This window comes from Periplaneta americana, chromosome 12 (genome assembly GCF_040183065.1).
Source record: "Periplaneta americana isolate PAMFEO1 chromosome 12, P.americana_PAMFEO1_priV1, whole genome shotgun sequence".
Classification (NCBI taxonomy): Eukaryota; Metazoa; Arthropoda; class Insecta; order Blattodea; family Blattidae; genus Periplaneta; species Periplaneta americana.
The window spans coordinates 13,237,620-13,260,166 of NC_091128.1; the positions used below are offsets into that span (position 1 = coordinate 13,237,620).

Sequence of the window (22,547 nt, forward strand, 5' to 3'; positions counted from 1 at the left end):
ATTATGTTGTTGGAAGATTGTTAGTTAAAAGATAGTTGGAGACCGTAACAGGACACAAGGCCTACTACATGAAAGGATGATGATGATGATTATTTAGATCGTTATGCATTATTTAAAGCGAAGCTTCAAAAGTTGGAGGGAATGAACGGTTGTGGGTTTGCATATTGTATACACCAGGCCTATTAATTGGATGTCATGTGTTGTAAATTAAATTTCGGCGTCATACTTCACAGTACGAGTGTTTCACAGCGTGTCGAGAAAAGTTGGATTACAGTAAAGTCAACAAGTCGTATAAAATATTCGAAAAAGGATTATTTTTCTGCCATATTTATTTGTTTTTTACATTCCTTTAAGTTTCTATTTAGATATGTTTTCCTTAATTATTTTAATAAAATTAATTAATTAACTTACAGTAATCACGCACTTATTTTTTGGGTGCATGTAGACAATAGTGGATTTCTTTTAATTTCTATGTTCACATGTGTCATATTTCTTAGATACAAATTATTTCTTACCGACTGAAACTTGAAAGCAATCAGAGGTCGCACGAGATCGAACCAATTCGTGATCTTCTTGCCGACGAGATCAGGTAATATAACCATAAGAGAGTTACCTATGCTTCGTACCACCATGTCAGATCTGAAACAAACAATAATTAAGTTCTGTAATAACTGATACACGTGTAACGTAACATACTTTGTCGAAGACATTTGAATTTAAAACATTCCTTAAAAAATCTGTTAACTGTCACATTTTAGGAAATTAATTATAACTGTTAAATCTAAGCCCTCTATGAATTAGTTCATCTTCTACTGAAAGTAATATCAGTTTCATTTACGCAGAAGTTATTTTACTGCACTTTGCTAGAAGAGTCCTTGTGCAAAAGGAAAGAGTAATTTGTAGTTATTGTATTTCATTATTCTTTGGCCGAGAACCTAAGTGAAAAGTTAGGAATAGTAAAATTAGAACACAGTCATATCAACCTCGTGTGTACAACAGATTGTGGCGTTATTTGGCTATATGTATACGAATTGGATTAAAAATCACATCACAGTGACACAAAATATCAAGACTATCATATTTTAATATACATACATAATATACTGCAGATACTATTTCAAAATGTGTTACTACAACATATTATAAAATATTTCTTAATATAGATTAATTTTAACTGAAGGGATTATAAATGAGAACATACATGAATTTTGCTTTTCGTTAATTGTATTTATTATTATTTTTAATGCTGTGGTGTTTCCATTCTTAACGTGTTGTTCTTTATGACCTGTATACAGTTATTTAAGGCGAGATTACATTTGTGTAACTGTGTTCTTGCCATAATCGATCCGGGGTTTACGTTGAAATGGATATGGGTAATCGGATGCTCCTCTTATTTACTATGTACGAGTAATTATCTCTGACCTTATCGATTGATTTTTGTGATATTTGGTTATGTGTAAACTTCTCCTCAAACCTGAGATGGGGAAGAGTATTGATTTATTCTGCTTTTTCCTGGGCCTAATTTTAGACTAAACGTGATGTGATTTTTGTTTGAGTGTGATCTCTTGCTTGAGAGACGTCGAAGAAAGGACATGGAACTGCGTGCCCTGCTGGTTCTGACGTGGAGTTTATACCTGAATTTTGGACAGAGTAGAGCATTCCGAGTCAATACGAGTATGCACGAGGATATATGGTCAGGGAGTTTTTTCTTTCGTTTTTTTTTCTTTATTTTCTGTTAGGGATTGAAACTTTACTGGCCATTTTGTTATGCAATATTTAATCTGCATGTTCCTGGTCAAATGTTAATTTTATACCCGGTATGTAATATTTCAAAATGGAGTTGAATATCCTTAAGTTAGGCGCATTCACAAACCGACACCGGCTGACTACACTAAGTTCGCTCGTACCCAAGTTTCGAGCAGGAACCCTCACTCGTCTCTAAGCTAGCCTCCTTCACGCTTCACCTGCCAGCTATCGGGGAATGCTATGGAATGATGACGGAATAGAGACATGTTGACGGAATGATGTAGATGCCTAATAGGGGGAAATGGGTGAACCTGAGAAAACCCCCATCTTCGACAAGGATTTGGCAAGTTTAAAGTGGGTTAGATGAGGGTAAATCTAAGTGACAGAAGACCGAGGATTGTGAAAAAGTTGGAGTGGTTTAGAAATACCCAAGTGACAGGAGACCGAGGACTTGGGCAAGTGGGTTAGATTAGGGGATAAATAAGTGACAGGAGACCGAGGATTGCGATAAGGTTAGGGTTGATTAATTGAGGGGATAACTACGCGACCTCTGGAGAGAAATGTAATAACGTTGAAGTGGGTTAGATGTCGGTATAGATAAATGATAGAAAACCGAGGACTCTGACAAGGATAGGGTGGGTTAGATGAGAAGATAACTGAGTGATAGACACCGAGAACTGTGACAAGGTTAGAGTAGGTTAGATGAGGGTATAGCTAAGTGATGAGAGATCTAGGATGTTGACGAGGTTAGAGTGGATTAGGTGAGGAGATAGCTAAGTGATAGGAGACCAAGAACTGTGACAAGCTTAGAATGAGTTAGGTGACGGGATAGCTAAATGATAGGAGACCGAGAACTCTGACAAGGTTCGAGTGGGTTCGATGAGGGGATAACTAAGTGATGAGAGCCCTAGGATTGTGACAAGGTTAGAATGAGTTAGATGACGGTATAGTTAAGTGACAGGAGACCGAAGAGTGTGACAAGTTTAGAGTGGGATAGCTGAGTAATAGGAGATGGTGACTCTGCCAAAGTTAGAATTATTTATTATTGTTTTCTGATCAATTTTATAAGTTTATATGTATTCCCTTGTCTAATCGTGGATTTATAAATAAATTTCGTTTGAACCGAATTCTGATTTCTGAGTCCTTTATACAGTCGGTTTTGTTTTATATTACAGGAGTAACAAATATAACCAGTTCTCTGCGTAATACAAGGATGAAGATCTGGACTCATGAGCTTGGCTGTTTACATGGTTGGGTTTTTCCGAGGTTTTCCCTAAGAGTAATAGGAAGATCACGTAATCTCAAATCATAATGATTTCTCGGCGTCATCTCAACGATATACCGTCCCACTGACATGAATTCCATCGAGTCTAGATATCCTCGCAGTTGATATAGCATCGTTAAAAGTAATAACTTATTGACAATCAAAGGGATCAGAAGACGAGAATAGACTGCATCAGGTCCGATATGTACTATGACGTCAAACTCGCTGTTAGATGCATCACGGAAAGTAGAACTAAACTATAATGTATGCAATATGAAGGCACTGTGATAAAATCATGTACTTTTGACACCAAATTACATACCATAAGATTTATTAAGGCAATCCTACAGAACAACTGAACCAAACTAAGCATCATTCATATTCTACAATTTTGTAGGCTATTACTTGTAGAATAGAGTAGGTTAAGCACATGGTTCTACTTTCTGGCACCAAATACTTTCCACATAGTAACATAGAACTATTCATTTGTACGTAGTAACGAACAGATGTATCTCCACCATAATGGCATAAGCTAATGAGACATGTAATTGAAGTAATTTAGTTTGCTCGAGATCAAGAAGTCCAGGTGCAAATTTCTGAACAGTGCCTCGACTGCACCAGCAAGAAAACATTTTTAATGTCAGTGGAGGTACAAATTTCTGCTGTTGGTGTTCGGGACTCTCCACCGCACCAGCAAGAAAGCATATTTTGTAATGCCAATGGAGGTACAAATTTCTGGACAGTAGGCATTCGAGGATCTCGACCGCACCAGCAACAAAGCATTTCCAATGTCAGTGGAGGTACAAATTTCTGGAGAGTATGTGTTCGGGGATCTCGGGCGCATCAGCAAGAAAGCATTCTCAATGTCAGTGGAGGTGCAAATTTCTGGACAGTATGTGTTCGGGGATCTCGGTCGCATCAGCAAGAAAGCATTCCCAATGTAAGTGGAGGTGCAAATTTCTGGACAGTAGGTGTTCGGGGATCTCGACCGCACCAGCAAGAAAGCATTTCCAATGGCAGTGGAGGTGCAAATTTCTGAATGTTAGGTGATCGGGGATCTCGACCGCATCAGCAAGAAAGCATTTCCAATGTCAGTGGAAGTGCAAATTTCTGGACAGTATGTGTTCGGGGATCTCGATCGCACCAGGAAGAAAGCATTTCCAATGTCAGTGGAGGTGCAAATTTCTGAACAGTACGTGTTCGGGGATCTCGATCGCACCAGCAACAAAGCATTTCCAATGTCATTGGAGGTACAAATTTCTGGACAGTGAGTGTTCGAATATCTCGACCGCACCAGGAAGAAAGCATTTCCAATGTCAGTGTAGGTGCATATTTCTGGACAGTGGGTGATCGGAGATCTCGACCGCACCAGGAAGAAAGCATTTCCAATGTCAGTGGAGGTGTAAATTTCTGGACAGTGGGTGTTCGGAGATTTCGACCGCACCAGTAAGAGAGCATTTCCAATGTCAGTGGAGGTACAAATTTCTGAACAGGAGGTGTTCGGGGATCTCGACCGCACCAGCAAGAAAGCATTTTCAATGCCAGTGGCGGTACAAATTTCTGGACAGTAGGCGTTCGGGGTTCTCGACCGCACCAGCAAGAAAGCATTTCCAATGTCAGTGGAGGTGCAAATTTCTGGACAGTGGGTGTTCGGAGATCTCGACCGCACCAGGAAGAAAGCATTTCCAATGTCAGTGGAGGTGCAAATTTCTGGACAGTGGGTGTTCGGAGATCTCGACCGCACCAGCAAGAAAGCATTTTCAATGTCTGTGGGAGTGCAATTTTCTGGACAGTAGGTATTCGGGGATCTCGACCGCACCAGCAAGAGAGCATTTCCAATGTCAGTGGAGGTGCTAATTTCTGGACAGTAGGTGTTCGGGGATCTCGACCGCACCGGCATGAAAGCATTTCCAATGTCAGTGGAGGTGCAAATTTCTGGAGAGTAGGTGTTCGGGGATGTCAACCGCACCAGGAAGACAGCATTTTCAGTGCCAGTGGAGGTACAAATTTCTGGACAGTAGGTGTTCGGGGATCTCACCGCACCAGCAAGAAAGCATTTCCAATGTCAGTGGAGGTACAAATTTCTGGGCAGTAGGCGTTCGGGGATCTCGACCGCAGCAGCAAGAAAGCATTTCCAATGTCAGTGGATGTACAAATTTCTGGACAGTAGGTGTTCGGGGATCTCGATCGCACCAGGAAGAAAGCATTTTCAATGCCAATGGAGGTACAAATTTCTGGACAATATGTGTTCGGGGATCTCGACCGCACCAGCAAGAAAGCATTTCCAATGTCAGTGTAGGTACAAATTTCTGGACAGTAGGCGTTCGTGGATCTCGACCGCACCAGCAAGAAAGCATTTGTAATGTCAGTGGAGGAGCAAATTTCTCGACAGTAGGTGTTCGGGGATCTCAACCGCACCAGTAAGAAAGCAATTTATTGTGCCAGTGGAGGTGCAAATTCCTGTACAGTAGGTGTTCGGGGATCTCGACCGCAACAGCAAGAAAGCATTTTTAATGCCATTAGGGATTTATATTATTGTCGAAGGAGGTTTTATTTCGACATATTTAACAGTAGTGTTCTACATTTAAATTGTGATTATTTGGCTCGTTACGTCTGATGTGGATAATATAGTAGTAATACATCCATTCATTTCTACTCACAACGGGTGTACAGTTCTGGGTTATTCTGTGGAAAGCATTGGATGCCGGAAAGTGAATGATGTGTTTAGTACTCTACCCAGGCATTCTATTCGTAGTAAGCAAATGTTAAAGAAATGTAGTGCCTTTTTTGGTCTAGTTCTTCTGTAGAATTATCTTTATTAAACATAATTTAGAGAGTGTATGTTCTCCATTCTGCCAAGAAAATCTGAGTAAAAGAATAAAATTTCTTTATTTGTTTATAAATAAAAGTTATTTAGAAGAAATAATGTAATACAAATATTATAGTTTCTCATATACTAAGTTTTAAATTAATGTCAACTTAAATATTTATACTCACCCAAACACAATGCTGAATGGGAATATCTCAAACAACATGGACGCACTGATAGGCAAATGTTTTTCCTCTCGAGTCATAGTAAGAGATGCTAACGTAAATGCTCTGTTGTCGAATGTCAGTTGAAAGGTTACATGCACTGTGTCGAACAACAACTCCTCTCTTACTAGCTCGATCAACATATCTTTGTGATAGAAATGTTTTGCTACCTGTAACAATGACATAACATTAATTGAAACACAAAATACTGTTAACAGACACCATAGAGGCTTTAGGAAAGCACAAGACCACTTTTAGCCAACGCCATGAGCATCGGCTTTCCACGCCTGAGAAGCGAGTAAACCAATATAGTTAAGACGCACATTTGCAAACATATTGGCTTACATATACGAGTACTTACAACACAAAAACACTTAAAAGATTAACATAAACTCAAACATAGCCAAATCACTTTATATTAAACACAGTTGTTGTTCAGTCAATTGTCCGAAGACAAGTCTGAACCTCACAAGTAATACCAACAAGGCACCACTTCTGAGGCAACTAGGCCAGGATATAATGTGGTGGGGTATATACCGCCGACTAGCTATATTACTAATCAGACTTCAGATGCATACAAACAATTGTTCTTCCTCCGACACATATCGTCAAGTGCGATGTACTGCCTGATAATAAATGTACATATCAGCCAGAACCTCAATCACAGTAGCCTGCGTCTCTAAAATGTAAAAATGCCGATGAAAGTGCAGTGAACCATATTAACACTCATACCTAGAGTACATATTTACATTTTAAACATGAAGTAAGCCACCGGTGTAGCTCAGTCGGTTGAGGCGCTTGCCTGCTGATTCGTAGTAGCATTTGGGCGTGGGTTTGATTCACGCTTGGACTGAGTACCTAGTTGGGCTTTTTCCTAGATTTTTCCCAACCCAAGCGCTTCTACGATGTAGGTATGGACACCAGTACTGACGGCTGAGTTCTACCCAGAACCCAGTGTCTCAAACTGTAAGGAGGTACATGAAAGTCTTCAATGTTCTAAAGATTTAATGGACTTGCAGAGGGAGAGAACGAGTTCAGATGAGAAAAAAATATCAATGATGATCTTACCCTGTAAGGACTGACAATCTGCAGAGGACATCTTAAATTACTTAGAAACTCTTCAAAGAAACTACAGGATACAATGAACGCAACTAGTGCGAGAAATGTATTAAGAAATATGGAATAAACGCTGACAATTTTAAAATTCTAGTGTAGAATATATGAAAATTGTATAATGCGGAATAAGAATTAGAGAGAAGTGATTGCTCTTAATATTGATATTGCTATGACATCTGAAACAAAAAGATAATAAAAGGTCAACCGAATATCAAAATTATATTTTAATAGCCTATATAGTGGGGTCCAAAAAATTCTAGAGCTCCTGAAGCATAATTATGATTAAAAGCATTTCAAAATCGAATGGCTACACTTTATTCATTAATATGAAATTACAGTATAAAATTAAGAATAAATATAACTATTGGACACATATAGCTATTAGAAATAAGCCTATGTTCTTCAGAGGATGGATAATAAAAAACATTTCTTTTCTAAAAGGAACACTTCATGTCTACAGAAAACTGGAACAAGTAGAAACTATTTCTAAAGATGGCTACATTGTCATAGACGGTGATTTTAATGCAAGAATTGATAACAAAATACATCATGGAATAGTGCGAAGTAATTGTAAATGTGCCCTTAATCGGAATTGCAGAAAATTTATAGTCATTTCCGACAGGAAGACATTCATAAATATACATGATCGGGCAGAGGTAGTAAATCAGTAATTGATTAGCCTATATTCTGCTCGACGATGAAACATTTCCACCAGTAAAAGATACTAAGAGTACAAGTATTTAGAAGCTATGACATAAGATCAGATCATTTCTTATTCGTTTGTAGAATAATTTTTCATCAAAAGATAAAAAGACAAAGAAGTAATCATGAAGAATCATTTCAAATCACTGTTAAAGTATAAGACATCTACAGCAACAAAGAAGACACCATTTAATAGAAAATAACTACGAAAGAAGAAAGCATAAATACAGAACAGAAAATGTTAATCAAATATTAACAAAAGTAGCAACAGAAGCAGTGGAGTAGAGGAATCACTTTCCATCTCAATACATTCGTCATTGTACTTCAAGATATAAATATAGAACATTATTTTGGCTGTTTTCGCTTTTGTTCCTAGTCTTTTAGAAATTTATACCATTTGAAATGACATTTGTCACTACTTAAAGTATTTTTCATAGTCTTTCTTCCTCATCGAATGTGTTAAATCAAATTTTAATGTAGTTTCAGTGTTTATTTAAATATTACATTTTTTTTTCATTTGCTCAGTGTTCTGTTACTTCACCAATAACATTATTCTATGAATGGTTAGTGCAGGAATTATTAAATACATGTATTTTATATTAAATATATGCTTGAAATGCATTTCATTTCTATACTGCCCATATTTCCAACATATGTGCCCATATTATACTTACAGTGCAGATAATATGGGCATTTGTAAGGTTCTATGAGACATAAAAGAATAATTTTAACATTTGAATGGATTATATCTTTTAAAATAGATACACTCTAAAATATTTTAGGTTTGTAAGCTGTTATCATTACTCAAGTACAAGATATGAGGCTAGATATGAAAACATATGAACTATTGAAATAACTAAATAAATAGTAAAGATAATATAAAAATGATTTCTATATCAGATAAAATTTAGGAAACTGGTGATTTGTGCAATGTGCGAGACAATCTATTTGCACAGACTGAATTAAACATAGAAAATAAAGACAGGCTAAGTTTAGAAGAACTGAAAAATGGATTAAAGTATTGTAAAAATTGAAAATTCATAGATATGGACAATATTCGTATTGTATTATATAATTTGTATTATTTCTAAAATTTATGTTCTATGTTCGCGTAAATTTGACTCATATACTTACTGTAATAGTTATTATTCTTGTATGCATAATATTATGTGTTTTTGGTAACCCAGGATACCAGACAATTTTTTGGAAATAAATTACATATAATGTAGGATCTATGTATGAACTATATATTTCTACAATATTCCTTGTAGTTTCTAAATACGTGTTGGTCCCATGGTTACATCCCTGAAATTTGGAAATTGGTGCAGGTTATGAGTTTACCTACATTATCTACATTCAAGTCGACCTGGTTGGCGAGTTGGTATAGCGCTGGCCTTCTATGCCCAAGGTTGCGGGTTCGATCCCGGGCCAGGTCGATGACATTTAAGTGTGCTTAAATGCGACAGGCTCATGTCAGTAGATTTACTGGCATGTAAAAGAACTCCTGCGGGACAAAATTCCGGCACATCCGGCGACGCTGATATAACCTCTGCAGTTGCGAGCGTCGTTAAATAAAACATAACATTTTAACATCTACATTCAAAAGGAGTGGTAGATAAAACTGTATCAGCTATAGAGGAATTAACTACACAAGATAAATTCCAAAATTATTACACATCATCATATAAACTGTTTTATCAGAAAAATAGTCCGGATTCCAAAAAGTATCTCTTGTAAAAACTGTGACTTCAGTGTACCGTAACTTACAAAAGGGTACGGAATATAATACATAATCTATTCTAAATAAGTTTTTAAAATATTTCGATAGACTTCACCATACCAAGCTTTGCCAAAAATTACGAGACAGAGGAACACCTGTAAATCCCATTCATGCTATACAAAGTATGGTTCCTAATACTTATCGTGTTATATGCGATAAAATGTTGCTCAACCTGCACGCAAATTCATAAAACCGCAGTACAGAAAAAATTAAGCAACTTCAAAATTAAATTGTCATAAATGAAAAAGGATTTTCTCTTTTAAGGGTAGAAATCGAACTAGCGCATAAGGAAATGAATGGGAACGCAACAGGAGTTAATGGAATACACATTGAATTAGTGGAATGATTGGGTGAAGGCAATAAGAAAATTCTACCATTATGCAACGAAATATATGAGCAAGACGACTGGCCTGAAGGTTTCACGGAGACAGTGTTGCTTCCAACACCGAAGAAAAATTATGCAAATATTTCAAAAGATTTCAGGACTATCAGCCTGATATCGCACTTGGCGAAGATTCTTCTGCGAATACTGAATCGACGTTTATATTCTGAGATGGAAGAATAGTCGGAAGAAGAGCAGTTTGGCTTCAGGACGGGAAAAGGTACGACAAATGCAATTGGACTACTACGAACAATCGGCGAAAGATACCTAGAGAAGAATAAAGAAGTGTATATCGTATTTGTGGACCTAGAAAAGACGTTTGACAGAGTGTATTGGAATAAACTGAAGGGAATCCTAAAGAAAATTGGCGTGGATTGGATAGAGAGGAGGCTATTCAGTAACCTCATACGAAATAATGAATCGAAGACAGGATAGGAGAATAAATGTTAGAAGGAACTGAAATAGGGAGAGGAGTACGACAATGATGCCCTTTATTACCTATCCTGTTCAACATCTACTTGGAGGATTTAGTGAAGAACTGTTTTCACAACATGCGAGGAGTGATAGGAGGAGGAAGAAGAATGGAGTAGGACTTTCTGATGATATGGCGTTGTTAGCAGAAGAGGAGATGTTACTAAGGGATATGCTACAGGAGCTAAATGACAACTGTGAGCACTATGGAATGAAGATAAATGCCAACAAGATGAAGATCATGGTCATAAGAAGAAAAGTAAACTTGCGAATTCTAAATGAGGCAGTAGAGCAATTGGACAGCTTCAAATACTTGGGGTGTACCATAAGCAGTAACATGAACTGCTGCCAAGAAGTCAAAAGGATAGCCATGGCAAAGGAAGCTTTCAATAGAAAAAGGAGCACCTTCTGCGGATCGCTGCAAAAAGAACTAAAAAAGAGACTAGTGAAGTGCCTTATGTGGAGTGTAGCATTGTATGGGGCAGAAACATGGACACTACGACGAAGTGAAGAGAAGCGAATAGAAACATTTGAAATGTGGATATGCAGAAGGATGGAGATTGTGAAATGGACAGAGTAAGAAACGAAGCTGTATTGGAAAGAGTGGATGAAGAAAGAATGATGCTGAAACTAATCAGGAACAGGAAAAGGAATTGGCTGGGTCACTTGTTGAGAAGAAATTGCCTATTGAAGGATTCACTGGAAGTAATGTTGAACGGGAGAAGAGTTCGGGGAGGAAGAGGATATCAGATGCTAGACGATATTAAGATATGTGGATCATATGCGGAGACAAAGAGGAAGGCAGAAAATAGGAAAGACTGGGGAATGCTGGATTTACAGTGAAATTCGTTTTCATAGTTGGCTCTAAAATTGTCATATAAAAGTCATATTATTATAATTTCACCGACGTGACGTACCATATTGTGAAATCATTATTAAAACTTCGACAGCGTGGTGATTATCATTCCCGGCGCTGTTTAGAGTGATACACGTGAACATGTCTGAGTTATCTCAGAGGTATATCCAGGACAGAGAAGGTACCCTTAATATTTCAAATTCATGTCAACCCTATTTTCTTTTCTATAGATTGTATATGTAACGGGCCACTCTGAAAAATCTACGTACAAAAAGACTATTCATCTTCCTATCATATAAGAGGTTTCGTAGGGCGTATCGAAAGAGACCGAACATTTTTTTTTTCCGAAATTAAAATTTTAAGGGTTCACAAAAATTGCATAGGGTAAACTGGAGTGTGTTGGACAGTCGGGCATGTTGGACACTCCGTAATTTAACGTGTTACCACGCCACTTGTGGGTACCACATTCAGCTAGAAGTCAATGGCGGAAGTAGGCACGAGTGGGGCTACTTCCGTCATTGACTTCTAGCAGAATGTGGTGCCCACAAGTGGCGTGATAGCACGTTAAAGTACAGAGTGTCCAACATGCCCGACTGTCCAACAGACCCTAGTTTACCCTAATAGTGCCAACATTTCACACATAAAATGTTGATTTTCTAGAAGTACCAGAGGGGTTCTTTTGATTACTGTGTCTTGGAGATGGCATAAATGCAAAATAAAGGTACAAAATTATTACAGGCCGCACAAACCCAGAACTCACAACGGTAAGATGGCTGCTAACGATTTTCATCTCCCCCACTTACCTACTATTATTTGTTTTTATTGTTTTTTTTTAATTTTATTTTATTTTAATTTTGCTTCTGTGAAAAATAACCTGCCTTTTTTTCTCATGGGATTGGAGTTACTTTCTTACATCCAGTGTGGACCTGACAAACGCAACTCCCATTTTCACCACAAAACTATTGCTGAAGCATCACTATCTCCAACATTCTCTCGATCGAGTGTGTGTGACATGGGAAGCTTTTTAATCAGAAAATTCCAGATCATACACCATACTCAGCATATCTTCAGTACTTAAGTGACGGAGATCCTGGTATAATGAATTTTATAAGAGAAAGACATAATATGAGTTCTTACTTCATTTAATTCTTTGTCACTCTTCTTTTGTTTCGGGATATTATATTTTCCGCCTGTCGCTGGGGGGGGGGGTGTTTGAGTAGTGAATTGCATATCTATTCTAAATGACAAGTCTAACAAATTTCTCGTTCATTCATTCATTCATTCATTCATTTACTTTATTCCATAGATCTTACATGAGCAATGAAGCTTTAAGATGTGGAACAAGTAAAAATTTTACAATATTACAATTACAATTTTTACAAATTTTTACACTTTTACAATTTAGTAATTTTCTACAATTTTTACAATTTTGTGCAATTTTTTACAATAATTTGGCGAGATGTAGTAACATGAGGTGAGGTCCGAGGATTCGCCAAAATATTACCCGTGTTTATCCAATACGCTGAGAAAACAGATGTTTGTTTATACGTATCCTCTGACCATTGCTCTCAAAACAGTAATCATGTGTAACACTTGTTTAATTTTTATAATATTTTTTCCTTTCTCAGTCTGATGCATTTTACGTTTTTACTGGTGTCATGTTCTGCGATAAATTTAACTCCTTTATCTTGAGTACCAAGTCACCAATATTCTGAAAAATATGTTTTCTAATATTATTTTCCAGAACCAGAATGCATTGTTAAGTGGTTTCGTTTTCCTAGCATGTTCGTATTTCTTTTCCATTAACAACGTAAAATTGCCCAGTATTTGAAAGAAATGTTCGTTCTTTGCGCACTGCTCTTGCGAAGAATTGGCTTCAGCTGCCATTGCTCGTGGAAGAGAGCTAACTTCATCTTTCTAAGAAGAAATTTCCAATTTAAAAATGTGCTCTTGTTATAAATTTGAACCATCATGGGAGACTTTAGTAATCGCTATTGTTTTTCTTACCTTATATATTAATTCTTTCATTTTATGATCCTGGGTTGTAAGTCTATGCTTTGTCCCGATCGCTGTCATTATTGTAATCCATAAGAACTTACACTAAAGATTTTGTGTTGTTTATGTTACTTTTTTTATCAATGTTTTCCTCCAATAATACATTATCTGACAATTTTCCTCAGTTCGAGTTGCGGCGACGACAATCTTAATATATAAAATTGAATGTGGTTATGTATGTATGTATGTATGTATGTATGTATGTATGTATGTATGTATGTATGTATGTATGTATGTATGTATGTATGTATGTATGTATGTATGTATGTGTTCTCTATACAAATCTATACGCTTTGACTGATATGTGCCAAAGTTTGCACATTTAACCTTCATAACCAGGAGAAGAACATAGGCTACATTAAAATTGTGCAAATTGACGTTAAATTAATTAAAATTGTAAAAAATAAAAATAAATAGATCAAATATTCATGTTTAATATTAAAATACAAAATCTTCTACAGTCAACTGTTTTTTATTATTGTCTGTTGTATTCAACATCGACTTTCACGAGGCCATGGAAATTTTAACACGAAATCAAATTACATTGTTGTTACAGATCATGAAGTCTAAAACTAGATAATTAATGCAGTATGTATCTTTACGCAGTCCAGGACCGTATTATGAATTCTTCGATTCAGTTTTTTTAGATAGTGAGCAGACTGTTTTATCCAATTTAATTCTAGAATTCTTTCAACTACAAGGATTACTACCACATAATTTACTTAATATTGAATAGCCATAGTAGACCTACTATTGCGAAATATTGACTCACCAAAATTATGCACTAACAAGAATTTGTGTCAAAAACTCATGCGAAACGTAATATGAGTGGCAATATTAACTGGAAAAACGAAAGATGATATTTTTATCCCACGTATTGCTATTATACCCATTCGATTTTAAGCAATTGTTATAAGTTATAGTAATATTTGTGATAATATTACAATATTATAATATTGCAATAATAATATAGAGCCTATTTTACTGTTACTGTTAACCCGTCTCTTATTAATAAGTTATGGTCACTAATGACTTGACCGTTTATAGAAAGATATGATTTTCTGTTGTGGTAGTGTTCTACATTGCCTTCTCCAGGAGAGTGAATTCTGATGAGTATAGTCTCCGTTACTGCAAAACACCCTGAAATCCATGTATTTGATAGAATCCATCCGTTACAGATTGTAGTTTGGCCTTGAAGGAAATTAAATATATTGTGGGCATAAAGGCTTAATAATGCATAATGCCGTGGAACGATAAAAATTATCATCAATCACAAAGTTAAATATCTTAAATATTTCTGTAGCATAAGGTCTTAATGTTGTTAAAACTCTATTCATAGGTGAGATGGAATTATTTCGATTAGTCAGTTTCTCTGGATAGACGAAATTTTTTCTCGCATTTCTTATCCCTGTATTCTTCAAAAGTACCCCCTCTTTCCATATTGTCAATTTGATGTTGGTCTCTGTTTCAATAATCAAGCTACATTATTTCGTTTTCTATTCCATTCCCGGTGCCATTTTATTGGAACTTGACCCTGATAAATTCTACATAATTACTCCATCGCGAGTTGTTAAGTTTTACCTCGGTAAACTACAACGTATAACTTTTGTCGTGATTGATGCAGCGGATACTGACGTTGAACAGAGTGAAATTCGAACTTCACCGCGGTAAAATTTTGTTACTGTTTAAAAATTGTATAATATTTCTTATAACGTGTATTTATTTTTTATCACAAACTTTAGAAATAACAGTATTCAGGATAAATTGAAGTGCAATTAATGGAAATTAATCGTTCGGGTATCATTGGACTTTGACTTTCATATATTACATATCAAATATAGCAAACTGTGGCCGTTGTTGATATGATTAATCCAGACGGCGGTGGAATAATCCGAAGGTTTTTTAATATTTTTAATCGTGTGCTTCAAGGGCATTAATCGTGTGGGTTATATTGGGCTTTGACTTTTACTTATTGGATATCACATACAGTTGGCTATGGTCATTAATGGTAGTCTTTTAGCAATAAGGGGACTTTGAATAATTTAATCAAAATGGCTCCAAAAAAGCGGAAATCTATAGGGCAAAAGCATCCGAAATCTAAAAAAATGAAACTAAAGCGAGCATTAGAAACTCCAAAACAGCGGGAGATGCGACTAGATATAATGCGAGCTTCAGCCACTACATCTAGAGCGACGGAAAATCTGGAGCAACGGGAGGCCCGACTGCAGCAAATGAGAACTACAGCCACTACGTCTAGGGCGACGGAAGCTCTGGAACAACGGAATACCGGACTCGAAGGTAAACGGACCCGTTCTGTCGAAGCCAGGCAAGTATTTAGACGAGCTGACTTAATGTTAGAGGCTTTTCATTATGATCCGTGTTCACATTACGAAAATCATCCTAAAGTTATTATTGGAAAAATGGATGAAGTATGTAATTACTGCCCAGCTAAAAAGTTTAGAAGTGAACCCTCAGGAATGTGCTGCAGCAATGGTAAAGTTAGGCTTCCACCTTTGGGTTTGCCGCCGAATTAATTTCTGTCGTACATGTGTGGGACTACACCTGCATCGAAACATTTCCTGCAAAACATCAAAAGATATAACTCAGGCTTTCAGATGACATCTTTCGGCGCAACTTCTATAGTTGAAGAAACAGGTTTCATGCCCACTTTCAAAGTTCACAGAGTTTACCACAGAGCTGGGTCTATTCTTCCTTTCGCAGATGATAATCCCAAGTTTTTACAGATTTATTTTATGGGGGATGAAGAACTTGAAGCAGACGGACGATGTGGTAATATTCCTGGTACAATACGGGGTATCGTTTTAAGTCTACAGAAGATTTTACACCAACATAACCACTTGATTAATATGTTCAAAACAGCGCTTGAGCGAATGCCACCAGATGAATATAAGGTCGTCATTCGCGCGGACAAGAGACCAGCAGGCGAACATGAACGTCGCTTCAATGCTCCTTAAATTAGTGAAGTAGCCATTGTAATGGTAGGCGACGAGTCCGATCGGCGAGATATAATTATTCAGAAGCGCGGTGAGGGACTACAACGGATTGTGGAAACATATCGCTCTTAAGATGCTCTGCAGTACCCGTTGATATTGTTGCGAGGTGAGGATGGATACTATTTCAACATCATGCGAACTGACCCTACTACAGGTAGAGCTACTGATAAGAAAGTTTCTGCTATGGACTTCTACGCGTACAGAATAATGATAAGAGAAGGATCGCCTAACCACATCCTAAACTGCCGCCAGCTATTCCATCAATTTATTGTCGATATGTACGCCAAAATTGAAAGTGAGCGTCTTCTCTACATACTGCTGAACCAGAAGAAACTTCGAGTGGATGAGTATATTCACTTACGGGATGCAGTAGTCAATGATGGATGTGTTGCAGATATTGGCAAAATGGCAATTTTACCTGCCACTTTCACAGGAAGCCCAAGACACATGCATGAATATGCTCAAGATGCAATGACATGCATTCGAACGTATGGGCGTCCCGACTTTTTCATCACATTCACGTGCAATCCAACTTGGCCTGAGATTAAAGAAGAGCTCATTTTCGGTCAGACGCCGATTGATCGACATGATTTAACAGCGAGGGTTTTCAAACAAAAACTAATAAAGTTGGTAGATGTCTTAACAAAGAGCCATATGTTTGGAAACTGTCTGTGTTGGTTGTGCTCAATTGAGTGGCAAAAGAGAGGTCTGCCTCACGCTCATATACTGTTATGGCTAAAAGAAAAAATCCTCCCAACACAGATCGACAGCGTTATTTCTGCTGAGTTCCCGAACCCAGAGCAAGATCCCAATCTATTTGAGGCAGTGAAGAGGAACATGATCCACGGACCGTGCGGACAGCTCAACCGTAACGCAGTATGCATGAAAGATGGGAAATGCTCTAAAAATATCCCAGAGATTTAGTAAGGGAAACCCAGACCGGTTATGATGGATATCCTCGGTACAGGAGGCGAGCACCGACCGATGGAGGATTCACGACCACACTGATAATAAAAGGAAACGCAGAAGTCGAAGTTGACAACAGATGGGTTGTTTCCTACTCTCCACTGCTTTCAAAGATGTTCCAGGCTCACATCAATGTTGAATATTGTAACTCTGTAAAATCAATAAAGTACATATGTAAATATGTAAACAAAGGTAGCGATATAGCTGTGTTTGGACTGGCCAATGAAAACAAAATGGACGAAATCACACAGTATCATTTGGGGAGATATATCATCAGCAATGAAGCCGTTTGGCGTATTTTAAATTTCCAAATTCATGATCGCCATCCAACAGTTGTTCACCTGAGTGTTTATTTGGAAAACGGCCAGAGAGTGTACTTCACCGCTGATACGGTCAAGGATGTAGCCGCTGAACCACCAAAATCAACTTTAACGGCATTTTTCCTTCTATGTCAGCAAGATCCATTTGCGAGGACATTGTTTTATCATCAGGTTCCAAAGTTTTATACTTGGAATGCATCCACAAAAGCATTCTGCAAAAGAAAACAAGGAGTGCCGGTTCCTGGATACGATGCAGTGGCAAGCGATGCGTTGGGCCGTGTGTACACTATTCATCCCAATAATGCAGAGTGTTATTTTCTCAGAATGCTGCTTCATGCCTTTCGAGGACCCACGTCTTTCCTGGCTTTGAAAACTGTGAACGGAGAAATATGCCAGACTTATAGAGAAGCATGCCAAAAGCTGGGTTTACTTGAGAACGATCAGCACTGGAATATTACTCTTCCAGAAGCAGCTATGACTAGTTTTCCGCATCAGATAAGAAGTCTCTTTGCCATTATTCTTACGACGTGCAATCCATCAGACCCGAATGGTCTGTGGGAGAAATATAGGCAAAGCATGAGTGAAGATGTGCTCATGAAAGCCCGTAGAGATCACTCAAACTTGGAATTGAGTTTTTCACCCGAAGTCTTTAACCAGGCCCTGATACTTCTGGAAGACAAGTGCATCGCTATGAGCGGTAAAACATTGCTCCAACTCGGAGTACAAGCTCCAGACAGAAGTGGTCCAGACTTGGTTTACACAGAAGTCATTAGAGACCGGAATTACGACGTTGAAGAGTTGGAGAGATTCGTGAAGACTAATAAGCCACTTCTGCCTTGATGACCAAAGAAGAGCGTACGAAAAAGTAATGGAGTGCATAATAACAGCAAGCGGCGGACTGCTCTTCTTGGATGCTCCTGGCGGGAAGGCAAAACTTTTCTAATTAATATAATCCTGGCTGAGATACGCATGCGGCACGACATTGCGCTTGCCATGGCGTCGTCTGGCATAGCATTCATTCTAATGGAAGGAGGAAGAACGGCTCACTCAGCACTAAAATTACCCCTTAACATAGCAACAACCGAAAACCCAGTTTGTAATGTTTGCAAGAATTCCGGTCAAGCTTAATTGTTAAAGCAATGTAAAATAATTGTGTGCGACGAGTGCACAATGGCACACAAGAGATCACTGGAAGCGCTTGACCGTACTTTGCAAGACTTGAGAGGAAATAAGAAACTAATGGGAGGAGCGTTAGTGGTCCTGGTTGGTGACTTTCGTTAAACGCTGCCAGTGATTCCACGAGCCACACCTGCTGACGAGCTAAACGCCTGCTTAAAGACATCAGTTTTGTGGAATAAAGTAACAAAAATTGCATTATCAACAAATATGCGAGTGCATATTCAGGCGGATAGAAATGCACAGCACTTCGCAAGCAAGCTATTGCAGACGGTGAAGGTACTTTCTCCAGTGATCCACAGTCTAGTGAGATCACTTTTCCTGAGGATTTCTGTCAATTAGTACCGTCCATTATTGAACACGTTCATAAAATTTATACAGACATTGTCATAAATTTAAAACACCATGCGTGGTTATGTGATCGTGCCATTCTGGCTCCAAAGAATGACAATGTAAATGAAATAAACGAACACATACAGGACCAACTTCCTAGCTCCGTCGTTACGTATAAGTCGATAGATTCCGTAGTAAACGCAGATGATGCCGTTAACAATCCATTGAATTTCTCAACTCTCTAGAACCACCTGGAATGCCTCCCCCCTGCCTGTTGTTAAAAAAAGGAGCACCAATAATGTCATTGCGAAACCTGGACCCGTCACAACTGTGCAACGGAACACGGCTTTGCGTTAAGAAACTCATGCCGAATGTGATTGAAGCCACAATACTAACCGGTAAGGCAAAAGGAAAAGATGTGTTCATCCCTCGCATTCCGCTTATACCAACAGATTTGCCATTCACTTTCAAGCGTCTCCAGTTTCCTGTAAGATTGGCATTTGCAATGACAATTAGCAAGGCCCAAGGGCAATCCCTCAAGTTTGCTGGCATTAATTTAGAAAATTCATGGTTTTCTCATGGTCAGCTGTATGTAGTATGCTCCAGAGTGGGTATTCTTAAAAATTTGTATATTTTCTGCCCCGGTGGTAAAACAAAAAATGTTGTTTACAGACATGCGTTGAGCCAAAAATTGTTCTACTTGCATCGTGCTTGTTCGTCATGCTCAGAATAGAGAAATTAAAGGGAGAGAGTATGTGAATGTGTGAAATATGTATGTTTAATGTTCAGATTGAAGTGCTAATTAATTCTCTTACGCGACAAAGTATATGTTCTAATGCTTAGTCTTATGCTTATGTTTCGACATAGATTGTAAAGGATGATGAGTTTCATCAAAGGAATTTTTTGTATGTTTGGCATATTGTATTACCTTTGTAACGACTAACATTACGAAACATACTAAACTTTAAGTGTAGCTCTAAAAAAGGTGTAAAAAAATGTTATACTGCTTTGTAGGCTTATTCTATATTAGTTAATTTTGTACACTACAGTGTTATCCTTTTAACAAATGTAAATTAAATATGTAATATTTTCCTAATCCTTTTCATTATCTTTCTTCAAATAAAAATAATTTCAATTTTAGTACTTCCGAATTTTTATTGTTACCTTAATATTTAGCTTGTTTTAACCGATTTAGGCTTAACTTGAAACCAAAGCAAATTCAAACAAAAATAGTTGAACAGAAACCGCATTATGAAATGCCTTCTTTTCGTTCAACTGCTTTTATTTGAAAAAATCCCTGGCAAGAATTTTCGCCAAGTAGATCATTAATCCATATTACTGGCACTTTCTTTAATATTCATCACTAGGAAGGAGAAAACATAAGTAAATATGGTTCGTTTTGGATTTATATATTTCCCTTGCCGAGATCTCGGATAAGTCTAACAAACAGTTTGTTTAGAAATAGACCAAAATTTAAAACCCGTGCAACGCCGGGTAATTTTATGCTAGTACTCAATAAAATTATCTTCACAGCATTCATTTATAAGAAATTTATTGAACTATTAATTTAATAATACATACTGAGTTGAATCTGAATTACAGAATTATTACCAGACTCAGAATCAGAGACAACTTAAGAATGTAGTGAAATTAACAGTGCAACGGAGTATAGATGGAGTGAGGTGACGTAGATGGAGTGAGGTGACGCGTTGAGTTTTGTTTACCTGTGCGGTAGTGTACAATCCGGTTCGTGATCAGAGTTACAGTATTCTTCCATCTCTTCCTACGAAACGAATTCAGGTTATCACAGTGCATTTTCAATTCATAGTGAACAGTTTTTTGCAACTAGTTGCAAGTATGTACTACGTGGTTGTTCATTGTAACGCTAACGACTTCAATGTCGCCGAGGGACATGAAAACTTGTGACACATGTATCCTACTTCATTTTCAACCGTCACTATATTGTACTATTAACAGTAGAATAGTCCACACCTGTGGAGTAACGGTCAGCGCGTCTGGCTGCGAAACCAGGTGGCCCGGGTTCGAATCCCGGTCGGGGAAAGTTACCTGGTTGAGGTTTTTTCCGGGGTTTTCCCTCAACCCAATACGAGCAAATGCTGGGTAACTTTCGGTGCTGGAACCCGGACTCATTTCACCGGCATTATCACCTTCATATCATTCAGACGCTAAATAACCTAGATGTTGATACAGCGTCGTAAAATAACCCAATAAAAACAGTAGAATATAACGAAGCACTTTGACGTCCTTGTTTATATTCACAGTGTGTCTGTCTACTATATTCAAAGAACTCTATAGTGAAGTTGTGCGTACATTGGTTGCTAAAGTGTCCCGGATCCTAAGCCTGATTACTACATACAATTGCTATGCAATTTCATGACTTTCCTTGAAGTAAGTCCCAACATTAGTCATCATTGTATGTTTTTAAATGTGTGACTATCGCTCCAAGAATGTTTCCCATTAAAATAAGCATTTTCACTTTGTTGGGATGCAAACAGTTTCGCCTTTCATTGATTAAGTTTTCAGTTTTGGATAACAGCCTTTCCGAGGGATCTGAAGATCCAGTGAACTCAGGTACTTCCTGGCCAAATTACTTAGATGTGGGTGAATGGTGTATGATAAAAGAAACAGATAAGTGGAAACAAGATACTGAATTTGTTTAGTTAAGTAAGCAAAATAATGAGTGCGTGCCTCAAATTTGCATAATAATTAAATGAGGATGTCATATAAAAGTCGTACTTGATAGTAAGATAGAGTTTACAAATTATAATAAGGTACACTAGGCTATCTGGATGATTTTGTAGATTAATGGAAGTTGTGAAAACTGGTTCCAGCCAATTAGAAAATGACCATGCAATCTCTATAAAGGGACTCTATCCTTCCCGGGCCTACTCTGTCATCTATGCGTGAGATGAAGCAGTTTTTATACATCTTGATTACACAACTTTTAACACTATATCACTTTGGAGTATGTATTATATGTCCTTCTCGTGTTAAATTCTGTCGTACCTGGTAAACATGTTTCGGTCTGTTATTGACCTTCAGAACTGGCTGTTGCTGGTTCGGTTTGAGTGTAATATTTGCTACACTCAAACCGAAGACCTACCCATGGGATCATCCATTTCCAATACATTAGCAGAAATATTCATACACCACACAGAACAGACATACATACTAAACAAAGACAGCAACAAACACGCAGACAACATCATATATTGGTACAGATACGTAGATAACATACTAATACTATACAAAGGAAACAAAAGACAGATCCAAAACCTACATCAACACATAAACAAAATACACCCAAAGCTA

The 22,547-nt window shown here is 37.6% G+C and overlaps 1 protein-coding gene across 1 annotated transcript in view; it reads right to left on the reverse strand.

Annotated features, from left to right (window-relative positions):
* Window positions 1–22,547, reverse strand: part of Gyc88E (Guanylyl cyclase at 88E) — an 810,833-nt gene that overhangs the window by 122,109 nt on the left and 666,177 nt on the right. Inside the window, exons 7-8 of the mRNA XM_069840815.1 lie at window positions 6,008–6,213; window positions 516–639 (exon numbers count right to left, since the gene is read on the reverse strand). Of these exons, the coding sequence (XP_069696916.1) occupies window positions 516–639; window positions 6,008–6,213 (330 nt within the window). The remainder of the gene's footprint in view (window positions 1–515; window positions 640–6,007; window positions 6,214–22,547) is intronic.